General features: G+C 33.6%; 1 protein-coding gene across 1 annotated transcript in view; it reads right to left on the minus strand.

The window, feature by feature from the left end:
• Window positions 1-24,924, minus strand: part of LOC104669232 (sperm-associated antigen 16 protein) — a 677,326-nt gene that overhangs the window by 259,931 nt on the left and 392,471 nt on the right. Inside the window, exon 6 of the mRNA XM_010372153.2 lies at window positions 11,186-11,312. Within this exon, the coding sequence (XP_010370455.1) occupies window positions 11,186-11,312 (127 nt within the window). The remainder of the gene's footprint in view (window positions 1-11,185; window positions 11,313-24,924) is intronic.

Below are 24,924 nucleotides of genomic sequence, written 5' to 3' on the forward strand. Positions count from 1 at the left end.
GAAGTCTGAGATTAGGGTGCCAGAATGGTCAGGTTCTGGGTGAGGGCTCTCTTCCTGGCTTACAGAGGGCCAATTCTGTCTGTATTCTCAGGTGACCTTTCCCCAGTTGGCATGGAGAAAACTCTTATAAAACCACCAGTCTAATTGGATTAGAACCCCATTCTTCTTACTTCATTATTTTATTTATTCATTGCTGTAATGATGGATGCATAATTTCCCTACAAGGCTTCTGTTACCTAAAGACATTCTGCACTAAACACTCTTGTACATATCTCTGTGATCGGCTTCTGTATTTCTTTGTGATATATAACCGGGTGGAATTGCTATGCCAGTGTGTACCTTATTTAATTTCACTAAGCACTACAGCAGTGGTCTTCAGAATCACTATACTAGCTTTGCATCTTCCCAATTTCTCCTTCTCAATATCTGGTGGTGCCATGGACCAAATTGTGTGCTCAGTGAAATTCATGTGTGAAGCCCTAACCCCAATGTGATTATATTTGGAGATAGGGCTCTTAGGAGGTAATTAAGGGTAAATGAAGTAGTAAGATGAATAATATGAAATACTATCAAATAAACAGAATTGATAAGATTGATAGGCATATATTAATATGGGTAAAATGTAAGAACAGGCTGTAAAATGAAAAAGCAAGAAATTGAATGGAATGCATAGCAAAACATAGTTTTTAGAAATCTTAGATACATAAATACACAAAATAATTTTCTCTATATATACTTTCTTCAAGGATATCTGCAGATCTAAGGAAACATATTAAAGACATTTAAAAACTTCCATGGAGAATGGGAAAGCATAAAAGTAGGAATAGGATATGAAAGGAGAATAATAATAAAATCCAAAGATACTTGTCTGTCATATACTGAGAAGTATGATTAACTCAGTTATTTGTACCTGAGGAAAAAGAAAATAAAAGGAGGATAAAATGATTAAAGAGAAAGGAGCTAAGGAGGAGTAAGAAGAGCAAAAGAAGTAGAAGGAAAATAAGCAGAAGTAGCAGAAGGATCCATTATTACAACCAAATTTGGATAAGGAGAAATGGTTCCTAAAGTAGTATAAATATAAGAAAAAAATCAAACATTATGGAAGGCATAAAGGATAAAACAAAAAAGCGTAATACTCAAAACTTACACTAATTACTGAGTCCGTTAATTTAATTGAGTTCATTAGAAGAGAAATAGGTGGTTATACAGTTAATATTATAGAAGTGCCCATCTTTTTTCTCCACCTTCAAATACATGCTGTTCTTTACAAACAGCACTCAGATGACACATGTAGCATATAACATGTGGAACAGTTTGTTTGCAATACTCCTAGTCATTAGCTGCAAATTCATGTCTATTGTTTCAATTTGCTTTGTGAATAGAATATTATCTATTTCTTTATCACTGAATCCTAAAATTTAGAACACTACCTGGCACATAGTAGGCTTACATTAAATATTTGTCAACCAAATTAACATAATTCTCACCGTTAGACCAATAGAAATACAAAAGAGGAAATGATAACATTTTTGGATAGAAGACACGGTCTGAAATGTGTGTCTATTATTCAAAGATGCTTATCATTATTTCAAAATATTTACAGAGTATTGATTTTCGTACTAACAATATGCTATTTATTCCTTTCAATTATTTTTTCTATTCGTGATAGAGTGCATGGTAGGAGATGTTACATGAAGATGATTTTAAACAATTTTTATTTATACTTCTCTTATAGAACAAGTGAGAAAACATACTTCTGAGCTCAATCAGATTTGAGTAAATCATATTTGAATATAGTTTGAAATTCAATTTTAGATAAATATAACTGCAAGTTATCACAAGTGCAAACTGTGCAGGCTCTAACTACAAGAGTAGTGTGCTGTTTGTTCTGGGTTGATTTGCACATCTGTTGAACTACAGCTTCCCTTAAAGGATTATCCTATTAAAAAGTATCAGCTTGGCAGACTAAAGATGATTATCTATTCAATTTTGTATACACAGTCTATTAAAAAGAAGACAAATTCTTTAGCTATTTGACTTTGGGTCACACAGTATGTGTGCACTGCAAATTTTAACTATTGATTTTCAATCTAATGACTAGTATATGCTATTAGATTTAAATAACACATTGCTCTTAAATATAATAACTGCTCCTTAGAAAAAAAGTAAAAGGTCTAATTATCTCTTCTTTCTTTGTATAAATTTATTTATATTGATTAAAATACGTATGAAGAATGTCATCTTTTCATGTTTCAAAATGACCTATGCTAGCCTATACATGTAATTTTTATTATATCTGCAAACATACCAGCATAGCTAATTATATGCACTGGAGTAGTTTCTTGTCTAGAAGATATTAAGATGTGTATAGTTACGCAACTAATTTCTCATACTTGCCACATAAATACAAATCTGTTTGAATTTCTTAAATGTGTTGAAAAATACTTTGGCATTAGCACATTGTTTATATATATATATATTTACTGTAAATGCCTTTAAAAATGTTTCTTACATAAATACTACAAAGTAAATCTTCACTAAATATGATTACACGAATTTAGAATTCATCATTATTTGGGCATGTGCTAGATTTAAATTGTTTTTGTATAACTGTATGCATCATTATACAGTTGGTTTGTAAGCAATTCCCAATGAGGTATTTAAGAAAGAAAATATTTCCAAGCACCTTTTGATTGTCTATACCTATAACGTTCCAATTAAATCATTACAATTATACCTTTATGTAACTGTATCAGAGCACTAAGCAAAAATTATAAATATACCTATTTTAAAAATACTACCCAAAATTGAGGAATCAACAAATGACACTTCTTTGATTGCACCTGCATAATGCTGCAATTTGTAAAGTTATTTTTCTGCTCTGATTTAATCAGAATGAGTCAGGTTCTTATACAGTCCTGTAAGAAGACTTTGATCCAGTCATTAATTTAATTTATTAAAATGTTGGAATTTATGCAGTTTTGTTCAAAATTCCTGTTGCTACAGAGACTGTGTTGTGAGGTATGCAAGAAAAACAATTTAGTCTTGTTGAGCAATACAGCTGCCATTTATGTTTGGGGCTCAATTTTCAAATATTTTTATATCAAATTTTATTTCTGTTTTGGATCAAGGAAAAGTGGACTGTTTTACTTACATTTTGATGTTTCATTTTCAAGTTTTAAATATCATAGAGGAGCATTTAAATTTTATTTTAGAATATTATTTTTTACTCAGGATATCATGTTATAATTATTCTAAACATAGGAAAAAATGCAATTGTTTAAAACTTAGGCTGTAAACCCAATCGATAAAGTCACCCAACCAAAACTGCTTATTTTATTCATGATAAAGTTGAGGTCAAGAGAGGTAAAGTGACCTACTCAATTTCATATTACAAATCACAGATGAACAACAATTTTACTGTTTAGACCCTCGTTTTTTCTTGATTCAAATGTCCTTTTCTGATGGAGACAGGAATAATTTCTCAATGTTTCTGAAAATTCAGTCCAGACTCAGATAAAAGATTTGTGGGTATTGGGGAAACTTAAAACATTATACCTAAAGTTGTGAAGACAATTACAAAAGGGAGGATTCATAATTTGTTCAATGATGTTATCATTAGATTAAGTGTACAGTCTTTCAAACCTGATATCAGAAAGGAATAAGACTTAGTTTCCTGTATAAATTACATGTTGTAGAAGTCAGTAACTTTAATTTACATTAATCTATCAAAAATCATGCAATTGAAATGCATTTTAGTACTCATAATTTATGAGTCATCATTGGGATAACAGTCTAAATATTTAATAACTGATATGGCATGATCACCAACGAATCCGAATGGACGTTATACAAATCAGAACAGGTTTATGGTTATAAAACTGCACAACTATGACTACTATCCCTAAATTAATATATTTTTGGTTGTTTTTAGTTAAAGTTTTCAAGGTGTCCCCATTATTATTAATATGTTATTTTTCATACTTGCTGGCAGATAAATAAAATTGCTCTAGCCCAGGGGATAAGAAGACAAAAATCGAAGAGAAAAATAGTTAAATTTATAGATAAAGCATAATAATTTTTTTTTCTGTACAGTTCCTAATTTACATTACATTAAAATTACATTTTAATGAAATGCAATTCTGGCTTTTATAGAACTGTAAGAACATGCATATTTATTAATACACACATGGAATTAAATCTCTTAAAACTTTAAAATGGGAGGAAGGAAACCCTACTCATGTGCTGCGGTGCTTGAAAAAGGAAGCATGATTCCTGGAGCATAGCATAACTCATTCCAGGTATTAGTCATAGACTTGTGTATCCAAAGAGCTACACAGTCTGACATCCTTCAGTTTCTCCAGTTCCTTTCTCCAGAATCAGTGAGGCCCAAATTCTACTTAAGAACAAAATGGATTTGCATATACAATAGTCACTCAACAGGGAATGAAATAATGGGACTGTAAAGTAATTTAGTAGGACCACCTGGTCACCTTTTCTCTCTTGTATTTTATCTCTCCTCTTACAGCTCTGTGTCCAGATGTCGTAGAATGGGCTTGTTCTCAGGAAGAGCATCTTAGTTTGGCTCTGCCTTATGCTTTAGAGATAAAACAAGTTGGCTTGCTTTCTTCTTCTTCTTTTTTGTTTGTTTTTTAGAGACAGGGTCTCATTCACTCATTCAGGTTAGAGTACAGTGGCAGGAATATAGTTGACTGCAACCTGGGCTCAGGTATCCTCTTGCTGCAACCTGGGCTCAGGGATCCTCCCACCTCAGCCTCCTGAGTAGCTGGGACTACTGTTGTCCCACCATACCTGCCTATTTTAAATTATTTTTTGTAGAAATCAAATCTTGCTGTGTTGCCCAGGCTAGTCTTAAACTCCTGGCCAAGAGATCCTCTCTCCTCAGCCTTCCAAAGTACAGGTGTGAGCCACCATGCCTGGCCCAGTCCACTTTCTTCTTTTCCTATTTCAGTTTTTAATGTTTATTTTTAAGCAGACCAGGCCTTAAATAAAAGACAAAAAAGTGCTCTGGAGGTGCTGGCTGTCTTTGTCTCTCAGTTTCCTCAATTATAAAATAGGGGCAAGAACAATAATGTCATTGAGTTGTGGTGAGAATTAAATTCAGCCTTGATTCCTTGAATAGGAATTTACACTGTGGTGTAGAGCTTGAGTTCTAGCTCCCAGGAGGAAAACACAGGTAAATGAGAGTGCCTCTTGCACATAAGACCTATCAGAAACCTGGAAGATAATACTTGGGATATTCTCTTTTACTTTTTTCTTCCAGAGACAACTAATTGAAAACTAATGTCAATAACAGGATTCCGTGTCTTAGCTTTGAGTCAACTATTGCCAACTGGTCATTAATGGGACTATTTCAATATTCATAACAAATGAATAATTTCTCCTAACAGATGCCATATATCAGTATAAAGCCAAATACTATTATTAGAATAAGAGTCAAAATAACATAAACTTACAGATTTTAGTCTCTGGATTTAGACTCTGGATTTGAATTTCAACTCCACATTTAATCAGCTAGGTGACAGCGGGCTTGTTAATGTCTTTGTCTCTCAGTTTTGTCAATTATAAAACAGGGACAAGAGTAACAATCTCATTGAATTGGGTTGAGAATGAAATAGGTCAATACATGAGCCAACCCTATGGTTCAAAAGACTTTAGTGTAGGACAAGATCCAGAGGTGTGGGTTAATGTTGCTTCACTATGGAGGCAATATTCTTCTGAGCACTCTAACTCAGCAATTTTATTTTTATATAAAGAGCAAGATAGTAAATATTTTAGGCTACCCCCAGGCATGGTATCAACTGTCTGTCTTCCTAGCTTCTCAGGAGGCTGAGGCAGGAAGATTGCTTACACCCAGGAGTTCCAGAACAGACTGGGCAACATCATAGGACCCCATCTTAAAAAAAAAAAAAAAAAAAAAAAAAAAAAGTAAATCTTTTAGGCTTTGCAGGCCATATATCTCTGCTGCAAATACTCAATCTTGCTGTTGTAGTTTGAAAACAGCCTTAGAGAATATATAAACAAATGATCAAGGTTGTGTTCCAATAAAGCTCCATATATGAAAAGAGGCCAAGCTGGCCCATGGGCAGTAGTTTGCCCAGCCCTTTTTTACCTGCTACCCTTTTGAATTGCAAGATTTTCCCATTCTTGTTGGTGGGAACACAAATTATTTCTAGGCCTGTGTGAGCTCCTGGGATTTTCTTTCTAATGCTTCAGATAGATTTTTTTCTGGCCTCAGGCTTTCATGTATTCACTCTTAGCCAGCTGAAGACTGGAGGGGACTCTGCAGATCTCCAGTTCTGTGTGTGTGGCTCATAACTCTCCTGTACCCTGCCCTGCAAACTCAAGCTGCCTTGGCCTTCCTGGACTACCCACTGACTCTTCAACTCTGGGAGTTAGCCAAAAGTCCCTTCATCCCCGAGTTGAAACCTAGAAACTTTCTCCAGGCTATATTCTGGGGCAGTCATAGGGCTCACCTTGTTTACTTTCTCTCTCTCAGGTATTACTGATTTTTATTGCCAAATATTACATGTCTGAAAGTCCTTGTTTCATATATGTACATACATTTTTGTTTCTTTCAATTGTTTTAGGTTAGGAAAAAAATCTGGTTGGTCTTTGTTACAACATCTTGTCTGGAAGTGGAAGTCCCTCTAGATATTTATCATTTTAAATACAAAAAAGTCTGAGGCTCAGAAATATTTGGAAATTTTGTCAAGATCATTTTGCTAGTAAGTAGCGGAGAGAAAATTCACACTTGGGCTTCTAACTTCTAAATAAATGTTCTCGCCATTACACTATACTGCTTCTATCAGAGGGAATTAACTACAAATTTCCTTTTAAATAAAAAATGATGAACTTTAGTTTTTTCTAGAAGAAACTGATGAATCAAATTTGAACCAAAGGTTTTGGAGTTATCTCATTATGTTATGAAAAATTGGGGGGGGGGGTCTGATACTTTTTGCATTTTGAATGGAGTCACATTTTCGTCCCATTTTGGCGTTTCTGTTGTGGTTCTGATTGTGGAGAACATAATGTTGGGAAACTTTGCTCATTTTAATGATCTGATACTGATAAGCTTTCTACTGGAAAGTGCCCATCTGGCTCAAACTTCAGCTTCTGCATTTTCTTAGGACTTAGGATGTGACTTCTTTGCAAATTTACTGGAATTAGTTTTACAAAAGAGAGAAAAATATTGCTAAACTACATAAACATGGTGAAATGAGAGATGTGGAAAAGTATGTGTATAAATTCTCATGGTTCGTTTTTATTACTTTCACTGCGCAATTCCATTTAACATTTTCTGAAATAGCAATAAATTTTTGAATGATGAAACATATGGCATTTTGAGTATGCCAAGTGAGAGATATTATTTAGGTAGTGAATGTTCACAAAAATGTGTAGCATTATATTATCAGGAGGCTCTCTGTTTAATGAGAAAGGAGCACTTATCCCTTCACAAATACTTGGGTTATAAATATCTATTACTATATGTATGTATCTATAAACACAGATAATCTGTGTTTGTCACAAGCAATGTATTTGATAATAAAATATTATGCAAATAATGCTGTGTCACATACAACTTTTTAAAAATGTGTGAGAGGCTGATTTTTTACAGCAACAGAAAAAGCTAAACTCTAGGAGATGATTCCTATATCTTTATATCTTGATTGAAAATATATATGCATATATCACATTACATATAACTTTACTGATTAAGTAATTTTTAATATTACATAAAACTGAGGTTTTGATCCTTGTTTCTTTTATTATTTGTTTACTAATATTTATGCTTTCCCTAGAAACCTTCTACCGTGGCACCCAGCCTCAGGGATCTTTCTTGCGCACCAGTATGTTGAATTTCTCTCATCCCTAAAATGAATGAGTTGACCTCTCAAACCCCTTCAGCACTAGGATAAAACATGGTAGATGACAACGCCAAGAGTTCCCTATTATAGAATATCATTATCCCTCTGAGTCCACATTAGAACACTGCAAGGCAATTGTCTCTTCCATTATTTCTATGAGGAGAAATAGGTAATGTGCCTAAAATCTAAAAGGTGCTGAACACGTGATGAAACCTGAGGGTCTGAATTAAATAGTCTATATTCTTTTTCTCCACCTTTGGTTTTCCAACATTTTTGCCAAAACTACATTTTAAAAATAATATTCTGTGAATAATCTCTATTTTAAGACAGATAAGGTACTATTTATCAGTATAGATACTTTTATAAATCCACTATGACAATATTTACTTACGAGGTTAATAAATAGACAATTTTGTTATATGTGAAAATTTGAAATTTAAGATTATAGATAACAGTTTCAGCCTTTTTAATGACCTCTACTTCCAATTTATTTCTATACTGTGTTGGATTTGCAGTGATGAAAAATCCCTTATTTATAAAGATCTGTCATTTCATAAGAAAACAGCTCTTTTTAAACAGTACACCTCATAACCTTAAGATGCCCTTAAATTAAACTGATCCATAGACATTAAATATTATTAGCAACTTTTGTTTGTATAATGGCCACTTAAAGTATCTAATAACCACTCATATTTCTTATATGAAATATCTCAGATAGGATGCTATTTGTAATTCCACATGTGTTACATAACATGATGATGACATTACACGTGTGTTTTCAATAGTCCAAGAGCACAGCAGAGACAGCAGACCATTGCTTGGCCTCACATTATGTAAGTTGTGACAAATAACGCGCTAGGTGTACATAACTGCACGATTTAGTTCCATCACAGAGTTTTGACTAGAAAAAATGGTTAGACATAACTAATGTGAGCCCTCCGTACATGTTCATTATTGCCAATAGTGTCAATTATATCCTTGCTTTTTTTGAAAATGATTACATCATATAGGCTTATATTGGCTTGCCACTGGAAATAAATAAAGATATATTCAAATGAATGTGTATTTCGAGATTACTAAATTAGATTTGATTTTATTCTCATATTTTCACGATACAATTTTGTTATACATCTCTTTTAAATCATTTCTTCCTGAATAAATGCAATTAGAAGAGACCCATATACCTCATCTTTATTTCAATTTTGTTTTGCTCTTCATTTGTACTCTTCTTTACTCTCTTGAGATGAACATAATTTCTGGTACTTAACTTTGTGATTTTCACCTCTTTCTTCATTCTCTCATTAGACTTTATGTTTGCTTTCCCTAGTTTCTTCAACTTTTGATGTATTTCAGCCTTTTAAATGAGGAGTCATTGAGGACTTGTATAGAAGCACAGATTTCTCATTATTCAATGAGAAAATCCTTATGACAGTAATTTCTCCTACACATAGAACTAAAACTAATTATTAGTATGCTCCTTAAAGAAATGGTCAAAGGGATGGGAAGGTCGAGTTGAAATCATATTCCTTCAGACTGATAAAGGGTTTTCATTAGAGTCCCTCGTTCATACATGTCTTCGGTGTTTCTCGCCGTTCCACCGCTGATTCTTATGTTATTCTTAATATTAGTGTATCACCAAGTATATTTCAGTCATGGAGAGAAAAAAATGGGTTTGCTATATCAAGGATCTTAAAATCACACTGACCTGTATGACAGAAGATAGGTACTGATACTTATTTAAAATCATGTTTATCTAAGTATGCAAATAACTTTTAGGCTGGATGACATGGATGGTAAAGAGCAAGTGGCAACATATTTAATGACAATAAAATACATGGCTATTATTAATTGTATGGTATTTCAAAGCACCTTTTAACTTCTATTATTAGGAAGTACAGCCAAAAGTTTTGAAATTACAGAGTTCAAAATTCAAAGACATGAGTACTTGAATGCTAGCTCAAGAAAATACAACGGGATTTAAGGATGTGAAATGTTTATGAAAACCAAGTGAAAGCTGTAGAGGAGCTATGGTGTCAATGTAGATTTTCTATGTCAAAAATTAAAAATTGAACTTTTAATAGGCTTTTGCAGTGTAAGATGAAATTCCCATAGTTGGGACTTTTCTTTTGAACAGTGTTTTCTCTTTAATTCTAGCAGATCATAAATGTCTTAACAACAAGAATATTACTAGAACTTTTTAAAGAAGCCATTGTTACTAGTGTGGTTCTTATGCCAATCTGTAATGGGAATATAACTTAAAGTTTGTTAAGAAGACAAACTTACCATTTTCTAAATTTCAGATACATGATGGCAATATTATGAAACCAGTTCCAAGAAACACACAGTTATCTTCTGGCTCTAGAATTACTCCTGGCATATTCATACTTTCTGGACTAAAGAATTAATATGGACTATCTTAAAAAAATTAAATTTTTTTTTCATATTTATTCTTTACTTCCTTATCTAAAATCAAGTTTTTGCTATCTCCACAACTTTGATTTACCACAAATAATGCTCAAAGACTCAAAATATTCTCAAAACTTAAAACAGTTTAAAACCTGTATCACAATAGCAAAGAAAAAATTTATTATTCAATAATGTATATACATTATTTAATAAACTCTATCATTAAAGATACAGATGCAACTGTATTTTTAACCTTATAAACAGACAACCAGAATTATTGTGTGGTTCATAAAATCAGCTGCTACACTATTCCTCATCAGCAAAGATAAAATATTTTATCTAATTGATAGTATTTATATCATTGTGGAATAAAAACTAAATATAATAACATTATAGAATGCAGAGCACATAATTGCAACAATAAGATAAATATTTATTTCAAATTAATTGTAAACTCTAGACAATATGGGGTAACTCATTAAATTTTTAACACTAAATTATTACACTAAAAATGTTTCAAGTTCATTTTTGCTAAATTTTGTTCTTCTCTTAGCTATTTTGCCTTTAGAAAATCCAATTTGCTTACCTTGGATGGTGATTCTGAGGGATGGAGGTTCGAACATTTTGTGTGGCACTGCTAACAAACCTATGCTATCTAGATTAGTACATATTATCACCTCTATTATTTCTGACTTTAAATATATGAATATAATTCTTTCATATGACATGCTATAAATGATAAAATATATCATAATGTAATATATTGTAATATAATATTAAGAACAGACATTTACATAGAAATACATATGTTTAAGTATAAACAAAATAGTTTCAGAACAAATATTAATGTTATTGGCTTAGTCAGAAACAGTAGACAAAAATGATCTTACCTGATGAATCAAAATTCACCTCATTGCCAGGACTTGGACCTATATCGATGGACACAATTGGTAACAGCTTCCGAAAGTCCCATAGCTTTGTAACCCCACGGGCATCACAGGATGCTATCATGTGACCCTTCAAAATATAAGATAAACAAAAATAAAATGTATATATATATATATATATATACACACACACACACACACACACTACATATATACAAATACATATAGTAACCTGTAGACAAAAGATGTCACAATTTTATTGCGGCTGTAAGATTACAATCCTCTAAACAAAGAAGTAGTTGTTAATAACTTTATTTTGGACATAAAATTATTTAAAATGATATTCTTAATATATGAAATCCTACACTAAATTTTTGGAGTTAACATTTCAGACAAGCATTTTCATTTTAACTACATTAGAAAATGTAACAAAACAATAACATGTACACTCATAATTTGCCTATCTATATACATATCACATGTCACGCATATGATATATGTGACACATAAAATCTGTGAATGTGGGAAAATTATACCATATGCATATCTCAGCTTTTATTCTTGCAATTAGTTAGCATTGATAATTTATGCCTCAAATAGAGAAAAAACAAAAAGAGGTAGGAAGAAAAATGGACACAGTGAGAGAAGAATATCATCATAGCAGGTAGAACGACTGGGACCAGATGAAGTTGATGGCAACAAAATGATATTGTAGTCTGTTAGTCAAAATTCTCAGAAAGCATAGTTGGGCTTGCTTTGGTAACAGGTAGTGGAACAAGGAAGAAGGCAATTGAATAAAAGGAAAACAGAAGGAAGGGTGAATGGATTCAAGTGACATGGCAATGGAAGGTGGGGAGAGAGATTTTTGCAGCAGAGTAGCAGCAGCCCAGGCTCATCAGTTAGGAGCCCAGGGTCTGTCTACATGCCTCCTGCTGGTCTCTCAGGAAATGTTTATTGAGCATCTACTTTATGACAGAAATTGGACATATGCTGGTGAATAAGAGGGGTTTCTGCTCCCCAGCAACTCATAATCTTCACTCATTCTCATCAGTCTGGTCATTTAATTTCTTTGTCCACTCAAAAATTGAATGAGTATTGGCCACATTAAAATCATCAATTATGTTTGTAAAATATCAATATACTGTTTCCCATTTGATGTACACTTTCCTTTTCAGCTGCAGTTCAAATTTTTTAATGTCAGTTTAAAAACCATCCTCTCATTTTCTCCATACATTATTTACAATGTTAACATTAACAACTTAATTATCATCTAATTTTCCTTATCATTTTGAACTAGCTTACATATTTTCTCACTCCTTGATTTCTATTCTTTCTGTAAAAAAGTACATCCCATAGTACAGTTCAAGTGGACCCATTGTTTTTCTCTAAACACACCAGTAATGCAATGAATGCAATTAGTTTTAAAATTTTGTAACTGCTGTCACTGGCATAGTAATACAACAGCCTTGTCCCCAATCTAATAAATGAGATGCTTAATCTTTTTTATGACTTAAAAGGAACATGGAGAACTTGGAATGTCCTCAAATATGTAAACATGTATTATAACAATTGTGAGGAATCAGTGAATTTCATTTCAGAAAAGGAAAGAACAGTTCTCAGTATCAGCCAGGACTTTAATGTTAGAAATTAGAAAGAATTCTTTCCAAATATAAGGGCTTTCAATGATCTAATAGAGGTCACAGAATGGAAATTTTTTTCAATTTTGGGAACAGGGTAGGTAAGTTTTCATCGGAATTTAATCTGGATGCACCTCTTGCCATAGGCAGGTGGATGAACTTGATGTTCTTTTGTTGTCTGGAGTCTATGAATTAAAGACAATCTTAAAGTATAGTTTATCCCACTGAATATTAAAATTTGAGGAAGTATACTTAAAATAAAAAATAGTTTAATCACTGTTATTGTGTGAAAATGAGTAGGTAAATAGTTTTAATATTTTTACATTTAATACTAGAAACTTTTATTGCTGTCAAATGATCAAGCTCAATAGTTTGATAATATGAAAGTGAGCCAATATTTATGAAATGCTTTTAATGAGCCAGTTACTGTGCTAAATGCTTCATTAATAAATTAGTACATAGCAACTTTAAGCAATTTTGAATAACTAACATCATTTAGCTAGGTTTTTTTCACATTGCCTTAGAAACTTAAAAGCCATGACAAAGTATGCATTATGGTAAAATGAATATGATTTTTTTTTTTTTTTTTTTTAGATGGAGTCTCGCTCTGTCGCCCAGGCTGGAGTGCAGTGATGTGATCTTGGCTCAGGGCAAGTTCCGCCTCCCGGGTTCACACCATTCTCCTGCCTCAGCCTCCCGAGTAGCTGGGACTACAGGCGCCTGCCACCATGCCCCGCTAATTTTTTTGTATTTTTAGTAGAGAAGGGGTTTCACCGTGTTAGCCAGGATGGTCTCGATCTCCTGAACTCGTGATCTGCCCGCCTCGGCCTCCCAAAGTGCTGAGATGACAGGCGTCAGCCACCGCGCCCGGCCAAATATGATAATATTTTAAGTAACAGAAATAAGTTCGCAGTTTAGATTTGATAACTGAAACATACTTGGTAATGGAAGAACAGCTTAGCTATATATCCAGTTAGCTAGTGAGGCAGATGTAGTGTCTATTACAGTGTTTGGAGCATAACAAAATATTTGTTAAGCTGATAGATGAGTAATGCTTCCTCAAAGATTACCTAAAAGTTTTATTTTGGTCCAAGTCCTTCCAAAGCAGTCTTGAGGTGAATATTAATTCTAACCCTGATGGGTCTGAATCACTTACAAGACAGAAAGCAATGGAAGAGGCAGAGAAACTAGAACCAATACTTAGAATATTCTAATGCCCTGTATCCTTCTTCTTTCTCTCATTTCAGGAAAACTGGAGGGCCATCTGCCAATTCCCTTCCTTGAGACAGAAGAAACTAGAATGTTGTTAATCCAAACTGTGTAGTTTGAGTTTTGAGGGACATGGAGATGGAGAGATGTGGGAAGGAGATTAGTTGACAACCTGGGGAAAAATCATTTTATCTACAATTTATGACAGTCAGGCTATAGTTAGGCATTTGACCTAAATTAAGAAATATTTCAAAGAAAATGTTTTCAAAGACAGTTGAGATTTCATGACAATCTTAATGAGAGTCAAGGTTCAAGAGGTTTGGAAATCTCTAAAATGCAATTCTGGTTATCATCGGTAGTAGTACTACTGATCTTGAGGATGGGAAGGTACTGAAGGTGGATGTGCAGAAAGCTCTCAAAGAAGTTCAGATTGAGATCTAGATTGTTTTTCTAAAACTGAATCTCCAGCACCCAGTATAGTTCTTGCTACATGTTAGGCATTTGGTCTTTGAATAACCAATTGAATGAATAAATGAATAAATACAAAGGGAATGTAGAGTAATCAATGTTGACTCTATGTGATTTAAAATAATTTGTTTCAAAAATATACAAATATTAACTGAGCCGAAGCTCAAAAAAATGCTTTGTGGTCATAAGACTCAAATGAATTTAATTATGCCAGTAGAATTTAGCCAAGTGGACAAAGGGTACAGCTGAGATGAAAATGAATAGTCATGACTCCTGATTGCCTTTGTTAAGCCTCCCGCCACCAAATTAAAGATCCTATAATGAGAAAACCATATAGACATGAAGTTAATAATAAATTAGAGAGTAGAACATAAGATCAACCTAGCTTCATCTAGGCTGCTGAGACTTTATTAGAGAAAAATTTAGCAATAGGTATCAAGGATCACAAAAATGTCCAAACTTCTGGAACTTTTAATATTACTTCTGAACTTTACTATAAATTAAAGAAAAATGTGTTATTAAAAAAACTAATGTAGCATTATTTATAAATAAAAATGGAAACAAGTGAAATTTGCAATAATAATCTAATATGGAAGAAGTAAACCTTGGGCTGTGGTGGATTCAGAAAACTGCTTGAGGCAACTTTTATGCAAACTTGTTATCAACAGCTGCAGAGAGACAAGCAGACTAAACTACCATCTCTCTGCACAGAGGTTCCAAACATATTTATGTACAGTAAAACAAAGAAAGAAAAGGAAAAAACTGGAATGTTAATGAGGTCATTAATAATTTAAATAATTAAAATACTATTTTATAAATCAATAGTATTCCTTAATATAAACATATCTTATGGCTTTGTATAATTTTTTAAACAAATGTTTCAAACTTGGGCATTATCCTAACTTTTAGGATTACAGGGCTAGTGCTCAGATAGGTTAAGAAATATTATATAGTAATATAATTTTTTATATGAAAGTCCCTATGTCTTTATATTGCATCTCTAAAAGAAATAGGATATTAACCTATTTTGGAAGACTCAGGTCCAATTTGATTGTAGTTTGAACCTTCATCCTGATGAGTCAGGTAAGTAGTTTCTTGGTTCAACTTGCTGGGTTTTATATACAGATATGTTATATATATATAAATACCTTTTTCTTTTGAAAAGTCAATTTTCTGAACAATACTGAACAATTTACTGAACAATAATTTAGGCCCAGGACTTTGTTTCCTTTTTTCAAGCGTTCCTCAAGGTTGAACAATAGAATATATATAATATTGTCTTTTCAAAGAGCTATACTGCATACTAGAAAAATTAAAATGAATGATTTTATATCAACTATGTATACATGAGAATGTTGTAAACACTAAGTGAAGGAATTTTGTTTGTTTAGCAGTACATTCTAGTGACCTAGAATAAAATATAGTTCATGTTCAATAGATAATTGTAGAATGAAAAAATGAATACCTTAGATAAAAAATTATAAAGCCATTAAAATAACAATTATAGAACCAAAGTAAAACATGGAAAAATTTATGTCAAACTCTGGTTACATTGATTAAAAGTATATAATATACATGTACAATGATTAAATGGGGAGTTACATCTATCATTTATAAAAACTTGTGTATTTTTATAATCCTTTAATACTTTAAATGTGAACAGTAAGTACAAATAAACTCCTCAAAGATAACAGTTATATATTAATCAAATATCATTGCCAAACATGTTACTATTTATTTCATGAGCTCTTAATTCATTTTATTTTACTTTACTTTTAAGTCTTATTTTTGAGATAGGGTCTTGTTCTGTTGCCCAGGGTGAACTGCAGTTCAATATTATAATCTCAAACTCCTGGGCTCAGGTGATCCCGCCATGTCAGCCCCCCGAGTAGCTGAAACTACAGGCATTTGTCAACACCCGCAGCTAATTTTAAAATTTTTTAGAGACAGGGTCTCTAAAAAAGACAGGGTCTTTGCCCAGGTTGGTCCCAAACTTGTGGCCTCATGCGATCCTCCCACCTTGGCCTGCCAAAGTGCTGGGATTATAGGCATGAGCCACTGTGCCCAGTCTCATGAGACTTTAAAATATGCCAGTGGTACAAGTACTGATACTGAGAATGGGAAGGTACTAAATGTGTTTGCCTGGAAAGCTCTCAAAGAAGTTTCCATTCAGGTCTGGAGCTCTTTCTGTAACACTGAATCTCTAGAACCCAGCACAGTTCCTGCTACATGTTAGGTATTTGATTTTAAATCACTAACTGAACGAATAAATACAGAGAAAGTAGAGAGTAATAAATGTTGATTGTATGTAATTTAAAAGAATTTTTTCACAAATATAGAAATTTAAGTGAGCTAAAACTCAGAAAAAAATGTTTTTGTGATCATAAGACTCAAGATCATATATATGCATAATACTTTATAGCTTATCTTATAGCATACCGGTAAATAATGTCACAGCTGACAACTCTATGATGAGTCAAACTGTGGTTCTACCTCTAATTTAAAACTAAATATATTCTAGAAGAATTAAATAATTTATGGAAGGACCTTGGTCAAGATGGTCTTAAAACACAACTACGAAATGAGACAATTAAAAACTAGTAATAGCTAACACTAATTGGGTAATTACTATGTCTCTCAGGGTTCCAAGCATTTGTATACAGATATATACATATGTCAGACAATCAAAAAAAAAAAAAAAAAAACAACAACAACAACAAAACTCCAAAGTTATGATGGAATAGGTGATCACCTCCATTTTATGGATGAGGAAATTGAGTCACAGAAAGCTTAATTAACTTTCCTACAGTTCACAGTTAAAAAAGAAATGGCCAGGATTTAAGGCCATTTTGCTTTAGAGTCACTAACCTGTACTGTGTCTCAAAGACAGAGTGGGGCTAAAAAATGATTCCCAGAAGCATAAGGCCTTGAAGAGTTTGAGGAAGGCATTAACAGGCATACTATGCACTAAGTAAAAGCAGAACAGAAACACAAAATAGAGAACAGGGATGCAAATACGAGTTCTGGGCTTTGGGTTTGGAAGCAGACTGGTCATTCGGCTTGTGCAGGATAACAACAGAGACTAAAAGAGCTTTGTGTCAGATAGAAGATAAACATCAACTTACTGCTAAAACCACGGCTGGGGTAAGATTTCCTGACAAAATGAAGCTGATAAAAGTTGCTGGCTAATGCTGTTTGAAGCTACACTTTTTGTGAATCTATACATTTAAGGACTTAGAGTTAACGCACAGGCTCGCCACCTGGACCTGGACCAAGTAGCATACTCAGTGACTGGATCTGTGGTTTCGAAACCAGAGGGCAGGTTTCATCTACAGTAAACATAAAACCTATCCTAGAATACCCTGGAGCTAGGGGCCTGGGAAACCTGGAACAAAGGAGATAGTTACAATACTGAAAGTTATGGAAGGGTAAGCACAAAGAAAGAGGAAAAGTCCCTATTTAATAAATGGTTCTAGGAAAAATGGCTAGCCATATGTAGAAAGCTGAAATTGGATCCCTTCCTTACACATTATACAAAAATTAATTCAAGATGGATTAGAGACTTAAATGTTAGACCTAAAACCATAAAAACCCTAGAAGAAAACCTAGGCAATACCATTCAGGACATAGGCATGGGCAAGGACTTCATGTCTAAAACACCAAAAGCAATGGCAACAAAAGCCAAAATTGACAAATGTTATCTAATTAAACTAAAGAGCTTCTGCACAGCAAAAGAAACGACCATCAGAGGGAACAGGCAACCTACAGAATGGGAGAAAATTTTTACAATCTACTCATCTGACAAAGGGCTAATATCCAGAACCTACAAAGAACTCAAACAAATTTACAAGAAAAAAACAAACAACCCCATCAAAAAGTGGGCAAAGGATATGAACAGACACTTCTCAAAAGAAGATATTTATGCAGTCAACAGACACATGAAAAAATGCTCATCATCACTGGTCATCAGATAAATTCAAATCACAACCACAATGAGATACCATCTCACACCAGTTAGAATGGCAATCATTCAAAAGTCAGGAAACAACAGGTGCTGGAGAGGATGTGGATAAATAGGAACACTTTTACACTGTTGGTGGGACTGTAAACTAGTTCAACCATTGTGGAAGACAGTGTGGTGATTCCTCAAGGATCTAGAACTAGAAATACCATTTGACCCAGCCATCCCATTACTGGGGATATACCCAAAGGATTATAAATCATGCTGCTATAAAGACACATGCACACGTGTGTTTATTATGGCACTATTCACAATAGCAAAGACTTGGAACCAACCCAAATGTCCATCAGTGACAGACTCAATTAAGAAAATGTGGCACATATACACCATGGAATACCATTCAGCCTTAAGAAAAGGATGAGTTTGAGTCCTTTTTAGGGACATGGATGCAGCTGGAAACCATCATTCTCAGCAAACTATCACAAGAACAGAAAACCAAACACCACATGTTCTCACTCACAGGTGGGAAGTGAACAATGAGAACACTCGGATACAGGAAGGGGAACATCACACACCGGGGCCTGTCATGGCATGGGGGTTGCAGGGAGGGAGAGCATTAGGAGATATACCTAATGTAAATGATGAGTTAATGGGTGCAACACACCAACATGGCACATGTAAACATATGTAACAAACCTGCACGTTGTGCACAAGTACCCTAGAATTTAAAGTATAATTTAAAAATAAATAAATAAATAAAAAGAAAATTTAACATCTGTATGGAGATGTGTTGCAAATGTAAAATGCATGCTAGATTTTAAGAAAAGAATGTAAATATCTAAAAAATAATTTTAAATTATTGGTACTATGTTGAAATGATGCTTTGAATACATTTACTTAAAATATTATAAATGAATGCTGTAGGTATCTTTTTGCTTTTTAAAATTACAGCTCCATTGAGATATTCACGTACCATTGAAAATGTACAATTCGATCATTTTTAGTATATTTAAAGTGCTGTGTGATTATCACTGCAATCAATTTTAGAACATTTTTATCATCTCCCAAAAAGCCCCATACCCTGGTCAGTTCTCATTATTCTCTAACCCTTCCAGCCTTAAGCAAACACTGATCTTTGTTTTCATGGATTTGCCTATTCTGAACACTTCACAGAAATGAAATCATATACTGTAATATTTGATCTTTGGCATTTGTCTTCTCTCAGTTAGCATAATGTTCTCAAGGTTCATCCCTGTTGTAGCATATATAGGTACTTCATTCTTTTTGACTGCTGAATAATATTCTATTATATGCTATATTTTGTTGATTACTATTTGGTTTGTTTTTTCTTTTCTGCATGAGGAGTAATCCTGATGTAAACATGCATGTACAAAGAAAAAAAAGAAAGAAAGAAAGGGAGGTAAAAGAGAGGATCAGACCTTGTACTTACTCAAAAGAAGCTACCAAAAGTTTTCCATAACATGCAAAGAGATCTAAAGTTAATATAGTCAATAACTTGCAAGATAAAATTGATCTGTATAGATTAAAATTATGAAAGATTGAAAAAGATTTTAAAGTGAGTCTCAAAGATTTGAATAAAGAGCTAATACTCATTAAAGAAAAAGAAATGAAACAAATACAATCTAAAATGACTTGAGAAATCCAAGATAATTAAAATGTTAGTCATTGAAGAAATAGTGCTGTATAGATAGGATGTACTCTATTCTAGACAAAGTTGAAAAGAAGTTAGTGGATTGGAATATTACAATCTGGAAAATTTAGCTGGATTGTAGACACAGAGATTAAAAGATAAAAGCATGTAAACCATTAAGATACTTGAGGGTGGGGGTGAAGTTACATATTCCAATATATGTTTTATAAGCATTACAAAAGAAGATAATGTAAAGACCGTCAGAACAGCAGTATCTGAAAGTGGAATGGCTGAAACTTTTCCAGAATTGAAGAAAAATATAATACTAAGACTAGGCCGGGCGCGGTGGCTCAAGCCTGTAATCCCAGCACTTTGGGAGGCCGAGACGGGCGGATCACCAGGTCAGGAGATCGAGACCATCCTGGCTAACACTGTGAAACCCCGTCTCTACTAAAAAATACAAAAAAACTAGCCGGGCGAGGTGGCGGGCGCCTGTAGTCCCAGCTACTCGGGAGGCTGAGGCAGGAGAATGGCGTAAACCCGGGAGGCGGAGCTTGCAGTGAGCTGAGATCCGGCCACTGCACTCCAGCCCCAGCGACAGAGTGAGACTCCGTCTCAAAAAAAAAAAAAAAAAAAAAAAAAAAAAAAAAAAAAAAAAAAAAAAAAAAAATACTAAGACTAAAATTGCACTCCAAATATTGAGCATAATGCATCAAAATAAAACTGTACCTAAACACAGTGTAATGAAAAATGTGGGATATTATGGACAAAGAGATATTTACCTACAAGTGAAAAATGACAGATTACCTATTTAAAATATTTTAAAAGACATTTCAATTAATTTTTAAGTAGATATTAGAACCAGTGGGATAATGTCCTCATTGTATTGGGGGAAAAACCTCAACCTAAAATTCTATGCTTAAATATCACTTTATGATTGAATGCATTTTCATTCAATGAATAAAAATGTTTAAATCTAAATATCTTATGGAAAAAGTATTAATGTTTGTATTTCATCATGAAAAAGTAAAATCCTAAGTATAGTATGGGTCAAAATACATAATGGTGAGCACAAATACTTAAAAATTCAGTAATTTTTTTTTTTTTTTTTTTTTTTTTTTTTTTTTTTGAGACCGAGTCTCACTCTGTCACCCAGGCTGGAGTGCAGTGGCATGATCTTAGCTCACTGCAACCTCTGCCTCCCGGGTTCAAGTGATTCTCCTGCCTCAGCCTCCTGAGGAGCTGGGATTATAGGCGGACGCCTCCATGCCTGGCTAATTTTTGCATTTTTAGTAGAGACAGGGTTTCACCATGTTGGCCAGGATGGTCTCGATCTTCTGACCTCCTGATCCACCCACCTTGGCCTTCCAAAGTGCTGAGATTATAGGCATGAACCACCGTGCCCAGCCAAAAATTCAGTAACTTATTTATTTATTTATTTATTTTTATTTTTATTTTTTTATTATTACACTTTAAGTTCTAGGGTACATGTGCATAACGTGCAGGTTTGTTACATACGTATACTTGTGCCATGTTGGTGTGCTGCACCCATCAACTCGTCATTTACATCAGGTATAACTCCCAGTGCAATCCCTCCCCCCTCCCCCCTCCCCATAATAGGCTCCGGTGTGTGATGGTCCCCTTCCCGAGTCCAAGTGATCTCATTGTTCAGTTTCCACCTATGAGTGAGAACATGCGGTGTTTGGTTTTCTGTTCTTGTGATAGTTTGCTGAGAATGATGGTTTCCAGCTGCATCCATGTCCCTACAAAGGACACAAGCTCAATCAAAGTTGATTTAGTTAAAATTAGAGACAAAATGCTGAATCCAAACCCCAGCTCTAATTCTAACCCTAACCTAATTTAAATCTTATCTAATTAAGCAAAATTCAGGAAATAGGTTAAAAAGAAGCAAATAAAACAAGATTAACAGAGAATACAAGTTATTGTTATGGTAATACCAATACAGCAATATCTATCTCTCTTTCTGTCACACCCACCCACCCACCCCTACACACACACACACAAATGGGATATACGTAACAACTGAAAGTAAGAAACAACTAAAATAGTTTAAATAATAAAGAATATAACTATATGCAACTTACAAAAGAAACATTAAAAACAAGCAGAAACAATAACAAAATTCCCAAAATATTCAAGTGTGAAAATAAAGAAATAAAATCATTAAATACTAATTCCTAAGATGCTCATAGAATAATATCAGTGTCAGAAAAAAATAATTACAGTAAAAAATTTACTGGAGTCTATTACTAAAGAATAATAAAGGAATACTTTAGCCACAAGGTATAACTAATAAATTTATATGTAAAGACAAATTAAGTTTTAAAATATTTTAAAAGTTATCATGAGTATAAAAATAAATTATTTTCCCAAATTATGGGGAAGATTGTAACACAAGTCCATCAGAATGATAGATAATGCAAAAAAGCAAAGATATACAACATTTAACCATCCCTTCAAACAATAAAGCTTGATCTAAAATGGAAACCAGTATTTGCCAAATATATAATATCATCAAGTATATGTGAAGTATGTGATAAGCCACAAAGTAAGTTTCAAGATATGACAAAGAAGTGTTATAAAGGCCACATTTTATTAGGATGATGCAATTAAAATGGAAACTAAAAATTACACCAAAGCTTTAAAAAAAAGGTTTGGAAGCTAAAAGCAAAAAACACAATGTAAATTACAAGTTTGGAATTGGTGACAAACAAAAAAAAAAAAAAAAAGAGAGAGAGAGAAAAAGCAAACTCTGCAAAAATATTTAAAGAGATTTATTCTGAGCCCATGTGAGTAACCACATGCTGGGGAAATACAGTCTCAGAAATCTTGTAAAAGTGTGCCCGAGGTGATCAGGTTACAGTTTGGTTTTATACATTACAGGGAGACAGGAATTTCAGGCAAAATAATAAATCAGTACATGGGAGATACACATTGGTTTGGCCCAAGATGGCAGGACATCTTCAAGTAGAAGCTCACAAGTCATAGGTGGGTTTTTGGATTCTTTAGTTGGAAATTGGTTGAAAGAGTTAAGCTTTGTCTAAATACTTGGAGTCAGTAGAAACAAATGCTTAGGTTAAGGTAAAGGGTCTGTTATCTGTCATGTGATGCCATGCTAGAGCCAGGTTGGAAAGCAAGCCACACAGTATACTGGGTCAAAAAGGGCCTGTTTAACAAGATGTTATGGCTTATAGGCTTGACTTTACCTACGCCCTTAGAAAGGAATTTGAGCGGGAAGAAAAACTCAGAGTTCAGTGCTCAGAATTAATCCAAATGAAGGAATTCATATTATATTTGTTGAAGGAAGCTGAAGCCATCATTAATGAAAATTTATAATTTCAGATACATTTTTTAAAAAGAGAAATTTAACATAATATATTAAAATTTAATTGAAGATGCCCTTTTCTACAGAAAAGGTAGAAATAATTAATATATGATGGATGAGAAGCAAAATTAAACAAAGTTATTAAAATAAGAGATAACGTAAACAAAATCAAAAGCTGGTCTTTGAAAAGAATATATAGACAGACAAATGGAAAGGTTTGTCAAAAGAGACAAAAATAATCACAAAGAAAAAAGTCATAATTAAGCAACATCAGGGAAAAGCGGATAATTAAAAATATGATAGAGATTAAACAAACCACACCAAATGCTATGAAGGACTTAATGTTAATTGTGAATTCTTCAGCAAAATGGCATTTCCAGAACAAAATAAACATAATAAATACAAAACAAAATAAATACAAAATAAAATACAAAAACCAAAACAATAATAAGTTAAAAAATCAACTGGCTATAAACTTTGAAAAAAAAGTCTTAAATATAACAAGCAATACAAGAAATAAAGAGGAAAACCATTATGACAATATAAATATTGCTCTTGAGATGAGACCTAGACAGAAGAAAGAATGATTAAACACCTGAAAACCTTTTCACTGACCCTAGGAATATAGTTTAGTGAAACAAATTCAAACAGTGGTTTATTTGGAGTAAATCCATTTAGCTTGGTTACCCAGCCCAAGATCACTCTAGCGGTCACAGGTTTGCTATCTCACTGTTTTTTGAAAAACTGCCTCTCATTTCCTACACTGTAGCTGGTGTGCTCATAGGAACTCATCTCCCTGGATGGAGTCATTATTTAAGGGGTAGAAATCTGGCTCAGGTGGGAGCAATAAGATTACTTCCCTGTATTTTCCAAACTAATGTTGAGAGAGATAAGTTATTTCTTCTCGGATTAAAAGGTTTCAGAAAATGTGTAATATACATATACAGGTGTAATCTTCCTTCTGATGCTCAGGTCTAGCACAATAAAGAAACTAATAAGAGTAAGACCATTCAGGAAGTCAGGTGGTATTTGAGTTTTGGTTCCTGCCAAATCTAAATGCCAGCTGCCACCTGCTCAATCTGAAGTCTAGGTTTGTGAGCTGAAGAAGTAAAGGATGTATCGTCCTCAAATATGCCAAAGTGGTACATTGACTATTTTGAGATAAAAACATTGGAGAAATTATAGTTTCAGAAAAAGAATGGCTGAATTTTCTTTTCCTGCATGCAGCAGGCCTTGAATATTCTTTTGCAAGGGGTGCCTTCTCAATACCAGGGCGTGAGAAGAATTCTTATCACCAGAGATTGGGACTTAGTCTTGCAATAGCCCTGAATAAAGAATCTCCCCCAAATAACCCTTATCTTCCACTAGTTTTACACCTCTCATATATCTCCTAGTGTCTCCCCAAGAACTTACTACCCTAGCCAGGTCCCCTTGTTCTGTAATTTCTTTACAATTTCATGTTTTTTGTCT

The sequence above is a fragment of the Rhinopithecus roxellana genome, chromosome 14 (genome assembly GCF_007565055.1).
Source record: "Rhinopithecus roxellana isolate Shanxi Qingling chromosome 14, ASM756505v1, whole genome shotgun sequence".
NCBI classification, from domain to species: domain Eukaryota; kingdom Metazoa; phylum Chordata; class Mammalia; order Primates; family Cercopithecidae; genus Rhinopithecus; species Rhinopithecus roxellana.